The sequence below is a fragment of the Rhododendron vialii genome, chromosome 1a (assembly GCF_030253575.1).
Source record: "Rhododendron vialii isolate Sample 1 chromosome 1a, ASM3025357v1".
NCBI classification, from domain to species: Eukaryota; Viridiplantae; Streptophyta; class Magnoliopsida; order Ericales; family Ericaceae; genus Rhododendron; species Rhododendron vialii.
The window spans coordinates 16,860,274-16,876,017 of record NC_080557.1 but is presented as its reverse complement, the minus strand read 5'-3'; the positions used below and the strand labels follow the sequence as shown (position 1 = coordinate 16,876,017).

Below are 15,744 nucleotides of genomic sequence, written 5' to 3'. Positions count from 1 at the left end.
GGTGGTGGTCTTGTTGGCGGTTGTGGCGGTGATAGTTTGGTGGACGATAATATGAGCTAGGGAGAGACGGAGAATGCGACATTTAACAAAGTAACGGTATGTTGGGAAAACTTTTTTGTTTTGCTAGTTGTATTATAAAAAATAGTGAAATGCAAAGCGGTACAGGTTGTATATAGAAAATGAGTTATATGGGCCAAATTGCAGGATACAAATAGAATTTGCCAATTCAAATTATACCAGGATAAATTACATTGATTGGATCGAGCACTTACACATATTGGATTGAGCTGATCTTTCACGTGCCCGCTCATTTTTGTAAAATTATCGAATAGTTTGGATCATCCGTGATTGCGTGCGGGACTCAAAGTGAACCCCATGCGGCAATTAGTTTCCGGTCGGTGGCTGAATTCTATTTGCAATCCACCATTCCTTCTGTATAATCCACTAGTAAAAATTTAGGGCTCAATTGGATGCGGTATAAGTTTTTGGTGGAGTATTAGTTATGGAGGAGGATAAGATAGTATGAGGTATTAGTTAAAAATGGAGTGCCTACATTGATGTGGCATTTATAGATGGGAGATTAAAAATGAGATGGTTTGGTTGATGGGGGATAAGATTGGGTGTATTAGTGTATATAATATAAAAAACTGTCAAATGATTCTTTTGCCCTTGTGCATCCCAAACTTTATTAGGCATAACATTAAGTTGGGGAACTTGTAATACACTTGGTTTTTACGATGATTTATGCTTTGTTTGGTTTGTAATTTGATTAGTGTTTTTGAATAATGAGCGGATAGAGAAATGAGAGTAATGATTGGAATATGGGTAAAAAGTAGAAAGAGATAAAATGAGAAATGAGAATAATGATTGAAAAGTTAAAGAGAAATGAGAGTAATAATTGAGTTGAGAAATATTTTTTGGATAGAGTAGTGAAGTAAACAAGATATTAATTGTGGGTGCGTTTTAAATTGATTGTGCATTTTAATTTATACTAGGTTTTTGCTGTCGTGCACGCACGAAGATTTCGTGCCAGTGGAATATGTGGAGTAAGAGACTTTGGTGGTAAAACTTCGTAGAAAAGATAGTTATACATACAGATTAAAAAGTGCTAAGCATATCCAAAGTCTGGCAGCACTAAAGTTCGATAGCAAATTGTTCGAAATCAAATAGTTGCATACTAAATAGACAACATTGCAAATTTGTACACCAAAAGATTTGCTCTATTGTCTGTTGGTAATAGCTAAAGCAAAACATTTTTTGATATGCTAGGTGATGCTAACGTATTTAAAGTAGACATAATTGCAAATCATTCACACCAAAAGATTTGCTTATATGTCTATTTTTCAAAGATCGGTTGATGGAGCTAGATGGGAGCACAATTCTTTCTTTTGTTTGTGTTCGAGAGGCTGGATAGATTCATCTTCTTCCATGTCACTGAAGGATGCTGATGAGGTACCTTTGGAGCTTTCTTGTTGAGGGCGCTTGCTTCGTGTTTTGGGAGGCTGGGGTTGAGATAGTTGTGGTTGGGATGGTTGAAGCTGCAGCAGTTCTTTGGTGTTGATTGGATTGGAAACTGAGTTAACAGTGAAAACACAGCGATTGATTCCTCCATACTCATACATGGTGGCTTTCAAGTTGATGAATTGCGTTTTTTGTGCTGATAGCTTCTCAATCAAAGATATTGGAAGATTTACCTATACATTTGTTTGGATTAATTTTATTTAGTGCATATCTTGGAAATATTGAGGAGGAACGATGCAGAAAGTTTTTGGTGGCTTAAAGCAGCTGCATGTTGAGCAAGTTCTGTTGCGGTGACATCAAAGAGAGCCTCTGCTTTCTCTGTAAATATTATTGCAAAAATTGATCCTGTTTCATTGGTGATCCGGACATTAAATTTGGTCCTGCGTTTTGTAGGATGATGACCAGACACACAAGTATGATAAGCTAAGCAGTTGCCTGAAGCATGCTCTTTGGAGCTCATCTAATGATTACCAAAATCCAAACATGCAACAAATCAAAAAGCATATTTCAGTCAGTCTAGAAATCTATGCTGAAACAAACATCCAACTAACTTAAGGTTATTAGTTTATACCTTCTCGATGATAAATTTCTTGCCAATATGGATTTAGCCCTTCAGACCAATCATATTTCAACTCAAGTTAATTGCCAATGAGAGTCATACAAAATAGTTCTTCCAATACCCGGAAAGAAGATTATATAACTGATACAATTGATAAGGGAACACATATAACCATACACGATGCGTACAAGTATTATCAAGACTTCAAACACGCAGAATTTCATTTTGTAGATTGAGAAATAGCAAACTTAGCGGGTCAAACATGACCCAACATGATGGTGGGAAGGAGAAACCCAAAAGGCAACCAACACCGCATATCATACACAGGCTCATACGGGAAACCCAAAACCATGTTGTTTTCATAGCAGCATTGGTCCACCAATCTAAACATCTTTATATCATAGCATCAAACACAAACGTCGAACACAAAACAAAAACTATTCAATGCATAGCCATGGAGCAAGTTGCACAGAGGGAACCCAAAACCACACTATTTTCAGAGCAGCACTGGTACACCAATCCAAATATTTATATATCATATCATCAAGCACAAACGCAGAATGGAGAAACAATAACTTTTGGCAAACGAAAGCTATTATAACGAAGTTCTCGCAAAATATGGAGGAAAAAGAATGGTCCACCAATTTTAAATATTTCTAGATCATAGCATCAAACACAGCCGTAAAATGGCAAACCAGTAACTGTTGATCAAAGAAAGCCATTACAATAAAGCTCTCACAAATTACAGTGCAAAACCAAATCCACCACACACAAAACTACAAAAGTACACCCACACACGGGAAAAACTATATGCTTCGTCACTTTTTCATCATACTAATAGGCTGTAACCGAACCATGCGCCACTGAAATCAGGCGGATCCCTTCGGAACCATGAATATCACATGGAAACTCTAGCATAGATTGCACGCAAACAAATAATTAGCGCTAAATGAAATCTACTCTAACAAGCCCTAAATCTATCTAACAAGGCATAAAACAACTTTCCAAAGTCAGTAAGTGCAATGATGTTTAACTTCGATGTTTAAATTAACCCAAAAAAATTCCAATGTTTAAAAATTAGAAAATGAGCAAAATATATATATATATTTTTAAAAACACACTGAATTAAACAACAATAGATAAGTACATTAAAAAAAGCTACTCTAATTATTATCTCATCTACGCATAACACTACAACTAAAGACTCAATCAAGCACGCAACAAAAGCACATGAAAAAACAAACTGGATCCACACACAAAGACTAATAGTCAATGATTCTAAACAATAATCAGTTTGTAATAGCAAAGAACTCAAAATTTTATCTTCCAATAACAAAATCTCAAAAACCTAATGACGAATCTGTTTTCAAACACATTAAAGTAAGAACTAAAAGAACACAGTTGCAAGCCTCCAAGTGAAATACCAACCAACTCTAGTAATCCATCATTCAGTAAGCTAGGTAATGGTACAACATAATCCTATACTCCTATTAGATAATATAACAGTAATTAAAAAACAAACGACTGGTTTGATTGGTTACTTATGGCCAATGTCAAGCAAGAGCTCGACGGAGTCATCCAGAGAATGCTCGAGCTTTTTCTCTACTTCCTCCTCGAGCTTTTCTAGCACAAAATGACATGCACCCTGTGTCTCATAATCTAGGAATCAGCCCAAATTTCTAACCGTCAAACTTATATACTCCTGGATTCTCCTATGAAGCCTATACAATTTTGCTTTCTTATAATCCTTAAGATAAGAGCCTTTGGCTCGAGGCTCTCTCACTTGCTTCAATGATACTGCCATTTCCCATATCTTCTGACCCTCTCCATCAACAAATGCTTTGCCCTTGCAGTAATCTACATCCAGTTATTCAAATGCTCGCTCTCCTCCGAAATTCTTATTTTACCAGAGCAACTAATTTCTGTCACAGAGAATCAAATTCGTGTCATTCTATCAAGAAAAAAGCCAGTAACCACCAAAACTCAAAAGCCAAGCCTCGGTCTCAAAGAAAGTGTCATTAATAATACATGTCAGCTATCGTGAGCCACACCCCTTTTTCCTTTGAAACTCAGTCTACCACACCCAAAAGGTAGGTTGTAAAAATGATTGTAATGGTCTCACTTGAAATCCACCAAATCCCAGCTGTCCACAATCAATTCTAACATTCAATTTTGAACCAACGCAACAACTCGACAACAAAATAGTGAATATTAAAAGGAAGCAAACTAAAAAAGTAGATATCAAGCATGGTGAGGAACAAACCTCCTTTTTTATTCCTTGGAAACCAACTTTAAGAATTAGCATGACACAGCTCCGTAAAACCTAGCCAAAAAGTTGAGGAATGGACAAAAGTATGTGAATGATCCTAAACAAAAATAAGCATGAAAAATGGACAAATCATGTGTATGTTCAGTTTTATGGATCCTGGAAACTAAGTTGTGTAAAAAATGGACTCGGGCATTCCTGCTCCCTCTTTCTCTATCCTGTTCCACTTGAGAATACTTCACCAACACAAACACTCACACGACTCTGACCAACACAATATGCATTCACATCTTCCTAATTTTGATATATCATCATACAAGTATGTGCAAGTGTGCAGATGGACGCTATGATAGAAGGCATGCAAGCTTCTGGACTATACTCTCACTCTCAACAAGCCTTTGTTCCAAATCCTAAATGAGGTTCTATATAATCATGTACTTCTTGGCCTTACTCTTTTTTCCTTGAGCACTATCCATGTGCATCAAAGGTCAATCTTTCAGACAACACATAGATCTACATATTATGCATCTTGAGTACCATATAACTTAAATTCCAAGTTGGTAGTACTTTATTTTTTTGAACCTTTTGATTTTGAAGTTATCAGCATTGGGGGGGGGGAAAATGGTACGTGGAATGTGCGAGGGATCGAAGTTGCAGGCCTACCTCAACCAAGTCCTACATTTTATCAACAGTTAAACACGCTATTTTGGTTGCCCTCTTGAGTTTCCACTTAATCTATGAGTTTCTTACTTCTATCCTACATCCAAAAACATAGGAAAGGGAAAAAACCAAATTATCAGACAACCAATAATGGAACAGTTTTATGATACAAAAATCCACTACAATTTGTCAGCCAACCAACACGATGTTAAAAACTTGACAATAACTTTTTGTTAATTTAATCCACAGTTGGATAACAAATTACAGCATATTTTAATTTTCATGTCCTAGATTACAAGTATGACAATGGTAAAATACCTTTGACAATCTGCAAGTCATCTTACATTCTAAACAATTGCTCACACAAATGCCTTCTATAGCTTTGCATAATTGCATACAGCAGTAGACTCGTCAAGTTCTGTATATTTGCACTAATTTTTGCACATGTAATCATAAATACAGGTTTAATTAGGAAATCACTTTCCATTCTAATTAATCAATTAGGTAGACTGTAGATTAGGTGTATAAGCGCAAAATAAAAGATGGCAAAGTTACATTTGCATTCACCACACACCAAAAAGCTCTTTTCTACAATATACCTATAATGACAAAGATAATGATACTAAACAACAGATCCAAGAAGTTAGAAAATCAGTGTGTTTTATGAAATACATATAATTATTGACTTGGGATTGACCATTTTGGGTTTTGGAGAACTTTGGCCCAAAATTATGATTTGGTTTTTTGAGAAGTTGAGAACTTTGGGTGCAAAAACCGGTGTGTTTTATAAATGTAAAGGGTGTCAAAGCAAGCATCCCAATTTCCATTCAAAATGTGGGATTTAAGAAACCGAAAGTCCATAGATTTGCATGAAATACAGCACCGGACTCCAATTTCAAAGAAACAACTGATTCTTTATAGTCTAAAGAGTTGAGACATTGGATAATAGTTCTCACAAATTCATCTTTCTTTATGAGGCCTTTAGGGCTAAGCATTGTAGGCCTGCTATCGATCGATATAGAAATTGCGCAATGCAAGTATAGAAAGGACAAAAAGAAAATCAAAATAGCAAATGCCTAAATTAATCAGCATACACACGAAAGAACCAAACGGAAACCTGTGAATATGATAGCAAATGCCTAAATTAATTAGCATACACATGAAAGAATAATCACGGACAATAAGCTCAGTCATACAAAATAGAACAAACCATTCAAGATAGAACCCAAACACCGACAAAAAAAAAAGAGCTGTGCGTGGACCTAGATCTAAACAAAACGATTTTTGTTTTGACCTCAATACCGAAAATATGAAAATTCTGAACCAAAAACGTATTTACAAGCACAAGTGTGGAGAACAAACAAACACAAAGATCAATACCTGGACTTCAAACTGATTCCGACGAGACATGAGATCCAACTGTAGCGATTCGCTGAAACGGAAGTGAGCAGAGACGTGTCAAAGCGATGAAGATGACGATAAAGGTGAACCCTGCACACCTCTTGCCGTTAGAATCAAAAAAATGAAAACGATGAAAATAACCCTACAAAATGGAAAAATATCGGGCACCAAAAAACAAAACCAAGCCAATTTTTAGGGACACAAACGGAATATTCAAGAAGTGAGATTAAGCTAGAGTTTGGTTACATTGATCCAATTCCTAGTTCATGAGCGAAAATTTAATGCAGAGATCTAAGGTAACCACAAAACCCACATAAAAATCAAGAACGGGATACTGAGAATGCTCAGTAATATATATCAGGTCCAAAAAAGCCCTTAAGTGCACAGAATCTAATAAAGTTTATAGTGCTGACATTAGATATAACATTAGATATAACATTCATGCACTGATTTAGGACAATAATTTTAACATCACCCTCGAATGAGTAACAAAAGTTTGTCCTACTTCTTTCAAGCATCCTCAAGGAAATGAATTTGTCAAGATTGGATAAAAAATGCCTTACACTGAGTCACTGAGGGCCATCCAATGGTATATCCAAGACAGATGCGATGATTTTGGCAGTGTGATTTGTTCTTGAGAAGGGGGAGTAGCAAATTCACACATTTTTGGTTGGTATTTTTTTTCCGTTAGTTCCTGCGCATATTAATTTCTCCATTAAAAACAATTATCTACAGGCATAAGCATCTGTAAAAGAAAGGGTCGAGGGAAAGCTTATTGGTATGCACACGTACATGTCTCTTCTTTCAGGCCCATTAAAAGATAGCAACACTATGGAAATGATTATTAAAATCTGGAATTTATTCAGGTCTTTCTAATTGCAAGCTTTAGAATTAGCTTGCAAAAGCTGCTTTGGATCAGTACAACCCAGGTATTTCAGAGGTATATCTTTGAACATATAAACCATAGAAAAACTCATAGAATAAGAGCATGACAATTATTCAACACAAATATTTCGCAATAATAAATAGGAATTTTGTTATGTAAAGCAAAGTTGAAGATTTATCCAATTGAGAGCAGTCATCCCATATATCATCGGGGAGTTACTCATTACATTCCACAAATTTCCATTGTACCCCCCAAGTCGATAATTGCAACTTTTTCCCAAATTCTCCATTCCTCTCCTTTACTTTTATTCCAACGGTCCAATCCATATCTTCAGCTCAAACCCGATACTTAATTTTACTTGAACACGAGATTGCAGACAAGTGTTTCATATCCAATGATTCATTTCACTCCTACTCAATTCAAGCATAAGTTTGAAGGCTTGAAGATGGATTTACAACACACAACTGAAATTGTCTCCCTTTTTCTCATTTCCTGGCTTCTTTAATTGAAATAACTAAATATATCTACTATATTTTATGTACAGCACAGTAAACCACATTTCTGAACGACTGAGAAGAACACCAACATGAACCACAATCAGAACTCACTGTAGCCAAAATCAAAAAGAACAAAGTGAGAAAATCAGGCATGGCGTGACCAAATTCCCAATCTACATCCACTAAACCACGACATGGCCATTGGGTAAAAGACGCGGGGGTGTGGGGGTGTGTGTGTGTGTGTGCCGAAATCCGTAAACTAATCCCCATGATTTTTTTTAGCTAGACACAAATTTGCTGCCATCGTAAATGACCAGAAAACCTAATCCTTTCAAAAAACTCAATTGATTCGCAACTAAACGGTTCAATTTTCCAGCGAGGCAAAACCGATTACCTGAAGCTAATGACCCCGTAAACATGCGGTAAAATCCAGGCTTACACCCACACCGTCATCGCGAACAATGGGAGATGAATCGAAAGCAAGAGAGAGGGCAAAACCTAGATCGTTCGAGAACAGCAGATAAAGAGAGAGCAAGAGCCAAGAGGGAAAGCCAAACCTAGATCATTTCCAGCTTACAAGGTCCAGGGAAAAACACGTGGCCTCCATTCGGGACACAGCGAGGAACCTGGCTCAGATAAGGACAGCATTCATAACCACGGTTTGACAAAAACACCCCTGCAAGATAGCTTGGAGCCCTTTCAATCCAGGGGTTTAATTGGAAAAATTGGCACCAAAAGTTCCCAACCCTTTTAACGTTGTTTTATTAACAGGTTAGAGATAGATATGGTCACACATGCACCAAATTATTTTTCACATGCACCAAATCATTTTTCTTTCCCTCGTTCTTATCGTTTATGAGAGAGAGAGAGAGAGACGAAACCGAAGGAGCAGCAGCAGCAGCAGCGGCGGCGGCGGCACCACCCACTGATCATCTCTCTCCGATCTGTACGGAACCCACCCAAAGAACAGGTACATCTCTCTCTAGTCTCTACGTATACATGCATATTTTTTGTGTGTTATTTGGTGGTGGTGGTGGTCTGTTCTTCTTCTTCTTCGCTGTCTCTCTTAGCAGACAGAGAGACGTTGGGGGAGGGGGGTGAGGAGGGGTGTTTTGGTAAAAAATCAGGTGTATTAGGCCGGATTAGCTATTGCTGGCTGGGAGGGGTAGCAATAATTTATGGCTGGTTTCACCGATTAGGGTGTATTAGTGAAGAAGGGGATGAGTTAATACAGGGGAAAAAAGGGATGCCAAACGGTGCAAAACCAGTCCCATCAACCCTCATCCGGGTGTATTGTGTAATACACCCATCGTATACACCATCCAATCGAGCCCTTAAGACAGTGCACTCGCATGTGATGACTAGTTTATCCCTATGACTTTTCTATACAACCCAGGTACGCCAAACCCTAAAAACACAACCGACCACAATCCATCTTCCTCTTCCTCTTCTAGAGGTGGCAATTTATAATCCGACCCACCACCCCGTTAGGCGCCTACTCATTAGGCCAGGACATGTTTCAATCTTCCAGCTTCGATCAAATTCAGAACCAGAGCCACCACCGACGGTAAATGGAACAAAATCTCAGCAGCTGGGGCACCGATCGACGGTTCCACAACGCGATAGAAGCAGGCACACCTCTCTCTCTCTCTCTCTCTCTCTCTCTCTCTCTCTCTCTCATTGTCTCTGTGTATGATGCTTTTCAATGGGCTGGTCCTAACGGAGCGAGTAAGATAAAACCTTCTACTGTGTACTAATTCCAGGCCTGATTTCTTAGCATCCCACATTCTCATAGGGCTGTATTAGGATAGTGGATTTTTTTTTGGATTAATCCTGGGGACCAATCCCACCGCCCACTTGCAGGGTCCCAATTAAGAGGTTATTAGGATAGTTGATTGTGGCTAAGGATTCGAGAATTAGAGAATGGTAGTAGTAAAAACCCTAGCTTAACTTTTCTTTTTTAAACTTCTCTATGTACTTATCTTGTACATTACCTGTTCTATCCAGCCTAAATTAATTCCTTTGTGGAAACTGGTGAGGTCTAATTTTAAAGAGACCCAGGAAACTAGGTTACAGAAACGCGGTAACCTTTGGATAGGACCTGTTTTCACACACACTAGGTTATGATCACCTGGGGTTGAAGCCCTTAGGCTTTGTTTGGAAATTGTGGAAAGAAAGGGAAGAGGAGGGAAAATAATTAAGAAGAAAAATGGGAGAAAAGGAAGGAGAGAATTTTTCTATTCCCATAACTCTATTTTGTCTCTTTCTCTCAAAACCAAACAAGGGGATTTTTTTTAACTTTCTTTCCTTTTCTCTTCCTTTCCCCACGTTCCAAACAGAGCCTTAAAGAAGCTGAAGGAGAATAGAAAGTAAAATGGGTGCTAAATTGATGAGAATTCGAGATGTTTCGAAGGGGTCGAAAAGCCTTTGTTTAAAATTAAAAGTTTTGTGGTTAGTAGCTTGTATAGTTGGGACAAGGGAGAGTGTACTCCCTCCCTTGACCATTTTCTAGAGTGGTTTGAGTTGTTCTTTTCACTAGGTGGTGTATAGGGCCTTTTTGTCTTGGTGGCCTTTTTGTATACAGGTGGCATTTCCTTAATGGCTTCTTTAATATAATTATTGACTTATAAAAAAAAGTTTAAATTGGGATAACAGTGATTATAATCCATGTACATGCTTTGATGTTGCATTTGTCGGTACACCATTGTTATTTTACTGCGTTCATGTGCATATGAGTTAAACTAGCAGGTGTTTACAAATTGAACTAGCAAGGTGTTTTGTGACTATAGACTACAAGGCATATAGCTTCCAAATATTGATTCATTGTGTGTGTGACTTTCTTTCATTTAATTGGACAAATCAGATGTTTGAGTAGCTCTGATGTACCCCCCCTATATATTTTGGACTTTATTATTTCTTAACATGTTTGGTAAACTGGAAATTTTTTCTATCCTCGACACTTACCAAGTTACCATATGTTCCAGTTTCCACTTAATTATTATAGTATAAAACCCACGGAAGTCGGAGTTTGATCTTGTAGTTATTCTGTATCTAATTGAGTTCTGTTGGAAAACTTGATCAGTGAAGAGAGATGTCTACTTCAGACGAAGAAATCACGAAGCTATACAGAATTCGGCAAACAGTGATGCGAATGCTGTGCGACAGGGGATATTTAGTGGGAGATTTCGAGTTGGAGATGACAAAACATCAGTTCATTCAGAAATATGGTGAAAACATGAAAAGGGAAGACCTTGTTATCAATAAAGCCAAGCGCAATGACAGCTCTGACCAGGTGTGTTTCCTGCTACTTTTTATGGCTCTTCAACCAGTGCGTTTCTAGTTAAATTTCTATGGTTCTTCAAGTTCTAAGGAGCTTCAAATCTATCTTTAATTGTTTTCCAGATCAAGCCTTATGGCACTGGGGTTGTTCCTTAACATGTTAAGGTTTACTGAACTGAAATTGAAGGGTCTAATTTTTGTAACTTTATAAGACCTTGGAACTAGTTATTCTTTTCATATTATGCATTTTGGCTAGTCATCTTTTTTGGGTTTCTATCTTCTCTGATTTGTGGCACAAAGATGTTATGAAAAGATAATGCACTTATCAGTTAAGTAGCCCCGTCGAATGGAACATTGTGGAGAAAAAAAATTGGTGAACCTTGTGGTTATTCACATCAAAGGCGGCCACACTATTCCTCATCTATTGGCTTATCAAGGTCTTCTTTATTTTGATTCCTGCTTTGAAGTTTTGAAACTAGCCTGGGTTATGGTTCACTCTAATCCATACAGTGATTAATCTGTCTACACTCAAGGCTAGTTGGCGTGTTAATGAATTTTTTTCACTTTAGGGAGAAGTTGAGTGTGAGGCTTTCAATGTCATCTAGTTGTAACGACTCCCTTTAAGTTTTTGGATGTGAACTGTGTTAAAAAGGGTAGGGTGTCCATTTTAAAAAATTAGTGTACCAAAAGGCTCGTCTTCTTTGATTCATCTTGAGATTGAAGAATGAGTCAGAAAGATCTAGAAATTTTTTCCTAGATATGGTGGGTGTTGGAAGTTATACATTTTGTTCATTCAGAATTATTGGATCCTTTTCTTCTTTTCTGATCCCGCACCTGCCATTCCGCCATGTAGGGGTAGGAATGTGCGTGTTGATGATCTCCTTTCTAGGGGGGAGAGAAACTGATGTGAGACACAGAAACACACAAGATGAATTCCTCAATAAAGAAGTGGAATATGGTTAATCCATGAAACTAATTAAGGCATGACTACTGCTTAATATTCCAGTGAGTGATGCCTCTTGGTAAACCTGCTAAAAACCATCCAGGTTTTAAAACAATGAATAGCCCCTTTTAAGGGTTAGCGTAGTTATTAGAATAGAATTTTTTTGATGGCACTAGAATTGTATTCCGGGCTACTTAGTACGCTAATGTGATATGAAGACGACAGGACGTAAAAGAAGTCTTTAATCTTGGAGCTGCAATTGGGTTGCTGTACTTTAAAAAAGGATAAATAAGGTAGGAAACATGCTTGCTTCATAATCCTCGTTTGGTAATTCTGGTGATATTTCTTTCCTTTCCTTTTGGAGCGTCGGTGCTTCATAGCTGATAATAGTAGGTCATTGAAATATACTCTGACTGTCTACGAAACTGAAATCACACTATCAATGATGGTTCATGTTACATTCTTGTTAATTAGTGTCTATTTCATATTTTATTGGTGTCCTTTGTGGTTTTCTTTGGACCAGATTTATGTTTTCTTTCCAGAGGAGCCGAAGGTTGGTGTCAAAACAATGAAGACTTATACTAATCGTATGAAATCAGAGAACGTTTTCAGAGCAATCTTGGTTGTTCAACAAAACCTAACTCCCTTTGCTAGGGCATGCATAAGCGAAATATCTGCAAAATTCCATTTGGAGGTTTTCCAGGTGAATGTTGTTGCTTTTTGAATTCCTCACTCTCCGCATGTGGATCAGTTTGTTTGATGATATCTTGTTAAAATTGGAGCTACCACTCTCTCTCTCTCCCGCTGATTGGTTAGGCAATACATGGAGTTCTTGAATACTTTTCGGTTGATCTTGTTTGATGTCCTTTGGCTCTACTTTTGGAGGCAGTTCTTATTCACTCGTTTGATGCCCAAGTAAAGTCTGTGACTGTGTGTACTTTGGCAGCCTCAATTTGTTTTTTTATCATGAGTTTCCAGTTATTTATAGCTTTCACTTTAGCTTGTTCAATGTCATGATAAACCAACAATCTCCAATAACATACCCAAGCAACCACATCAAAGGGAATTCTCTGTGAGACCTTGAAGTCTCTATGTGAGATGAAGGTTCTAATGTTTGAAGGGAGCAAGTATAGATCTACCAAAGAGGTAAAACACAAAGATGAGAAACAACTTGCCTTATGAATAGTTATGATGAAGTGTAAGACAATAATTTCTGGGGAGAATGATTGACCCTCCAGTGGAAGAGAGGTAAACCTCACTTTCTCCCTCAATGTGGAATCACTCTAGAAGAGATAAATGATAGAGTATAAAATGTATGGAGTCTCAAGAGCTTCAATCCTATCTATCTTGATTCTTGCCCTAAGAAGAGTGTGGACTGCAGAAATATAGCCTTCGTTCTCCACCAAAGGATATGCATCAAAGTCATGAAATTGCGAACTCACTATGGTATGACATTAACAATACAATGGTAAGTTGTCATGAATGCAGTATGTCTCTTCCATGTGAGTGTCATTCAGCAGATCCTTCCAAGAAGTTCACAGAAAGGGAGAGCTAATATCAAATTGTAGAGTTGTTATTCATATTTAAGCAAACTAGGATGCTTTACTAGCTAGCATCCATTTATTTTTAGTTAATGTTCTTTGATTCTGATGCTATTTGTATGTTTGAAAAATATGCCTGAGTTGGGTTTTGTGGTGTTAGATTTTCCGTATCTGTAATAACTTTTTCGTTAAAAGGTTTTGCTGATTTAATCTCTTCGCCTGGCAGACTGGCATGTTACAAAATTAGTAGTTTCCGTTAAGTTTTTCTGTATCATTGAAGTTAAATTCTGTCTTTTGGAGGATGTTGCTGACAGTGATGGCATGGTTATCCACTTTATTGATACAGGAGCCAGAGTTGTTGGTCAACATCAAAGAACATGTTCTTGTTCCTGAACACCAGCTCCTTACAAATGAGGAAAAGAAGACTTTGCTGGATAGGTATACGGTCAAAGAAACACAGGTCAGTTACGTGGACTTTCAGCTATTAGCTTGCTTACGTTATAGTTATAGAAGTTCAATGAGTAGTGTTAGTATAACTCTTAACCTGCTAAGCTTGGTGTTGCCATTCCCTCTCTAACAAATGATTCATTGTAACCATAATATATTTATTGCTATGCTATCTACAAAATAGTCGTACTTTTTCTATTTGGTTACTGAAATGACATGATGACAGATAGAACATATTGCTACACATCTGCTGGAATTGTTGCTGTTTTAGAAGTCATGACGATAGTTTCCGTCTTCATATTTGAATGCAAGAATGGGCTTCAGTTGGCAACTTTGTCAGGGAAAAATGTTACTACTAGTTATATTGCGATGCCCCGATGATTTAATTCAGGAGAGTGATTGAACTTTTGGAGGAAATGCTTGCATATTGTTAATATTTTTTGACCATCGAAGTGGAGTTCAGATTCGCTTCTGCTATTCTAGGGATAGGGATATGGATTTGTTCAGCTTGTTTTAAGCTCGTAAATAACAGTTTCTATTTCATACTGTCACTGCAGGGCCTAATTTCACTAAGTAATTTTTTTGTTCATAAAAAGCAGTCCATGTAAAGACACTAGTTAAAAGATAAGCGAGGCCCAAACACAAAATCGAACTCTGCAATGTCACATTAAGTTGCTTTAATTTAAGGAATGAGAAAAACCGCAATCTGTAATTTAGTCTCTTTTGAGTTGGACATCCGTCGTAGTAGTTGATTCTTATTTATGTTTTCTGCATTGTCTCCTTGTATCTTTTCTCTTTTTCTCATTCCACCTGATGTTAAATTTTTTGTTTCTGCTTTTGGTTTTGGTTTCATATGATGGCTGGGTTCCAGCTACCTCGAATTCAGGTGACAGATCCAGTTGCTAGATACTATGGGCTGAAGCGAGGGCAAGTTGTAAAAATCATTCGACCAAGTGAGACTGCAGGCCGTTACGTAACATACCGTTATGTTGTCTAGATTTTCTCAATCAACCTAGGTTATGTAGTGGAGTGGACTTCTAAAAACCTTGTTCTAGTTTTGTTTTTTTGGAACTAGAAAACGTTGTTCTAGTTTAAAGCACATCCTTCTTGTGTTGCAACTAGAGGCCAAGTTGAAGGGAAACACTTCCGAATATCGAATCTTGAAACTTGCTCTGAGGACATCTATGAACACTTCAGTTTTGCACTTTTGTAAACATTGTAGTTGTTTCTAATCTCTAGTAGTAATCAACTTATACATGGCCATGCCTTTCTGTGATATATGAGTCGAGTGAAGACTGCATTTGCAGATGATTACGGCTTCCATTTTCTTTTTATTTGCCCTTCACTCGTGCAATATATCTTTCTTCCTTTAGATTGATAATGAAGAATTGTTGGACAATTAGCGACGAACTCAGAGTATTGCACTAGATTCTCCATATTTTGCCAAGTTTTATGCATTGTACATGGCTTTGAGATGTTGGGTGGATGTAAAAGAATTCTTGAAGGGGTAGGAAACAGAAAATCTTGTAAACTGGCTGATAGTAATGTTTTGGAGTTGAACTGAACAGATACTATTGTCTGGTTGTCTGAAAACGAATCATGCAAAAATGGTCCTTTAGAGAATAGACTGTGCGGCAACCGCTCTGGAGAAGCGAAAATGTAAATTCGGATTGAAGAAGAAATCACGAGTTAATTCCCCATTCCAGGTCGTTCGAAATGAGTTTTCAAAATCGCTTTTACATTT

At 37.5% G+C, this 15,744-nt stretch overlaps 1 protein-coding gene across 1 annotated transcript; it reads left to right on the top strand.

Moving 5' to 3' along the window:
* The first annotated feature begins 8,580 nt into the window (after positions 1–8,580).
* On the top strand, positions 8,581–15,257 carry LOC131310167 (DNA-directed RNA polymerases II and IV subunit 5A). The gene is made up of 5 exons (XM_058337085.1): positions 8,581–8,760; positions 10,873–11,082; positions 12,536–12,715; positions 13,900–14,013; positions 14,872–15,257. The coding sequence occupies exons 2-5, from the start codon at positions 10,882–10,884 to the stop codon at positions 14,995–14,997; spliced, it is 621 nt and encodes a 206-aa protein (XP_058193068.1). The 5' UTR covers positions 8,581–8,760; positions 10,873–10,881; the 3' UTR covers positions 14,998–15,257.
* The last annotated feature ends 487 nt before the right edge of the window (positions 15,258–15,744 follow it).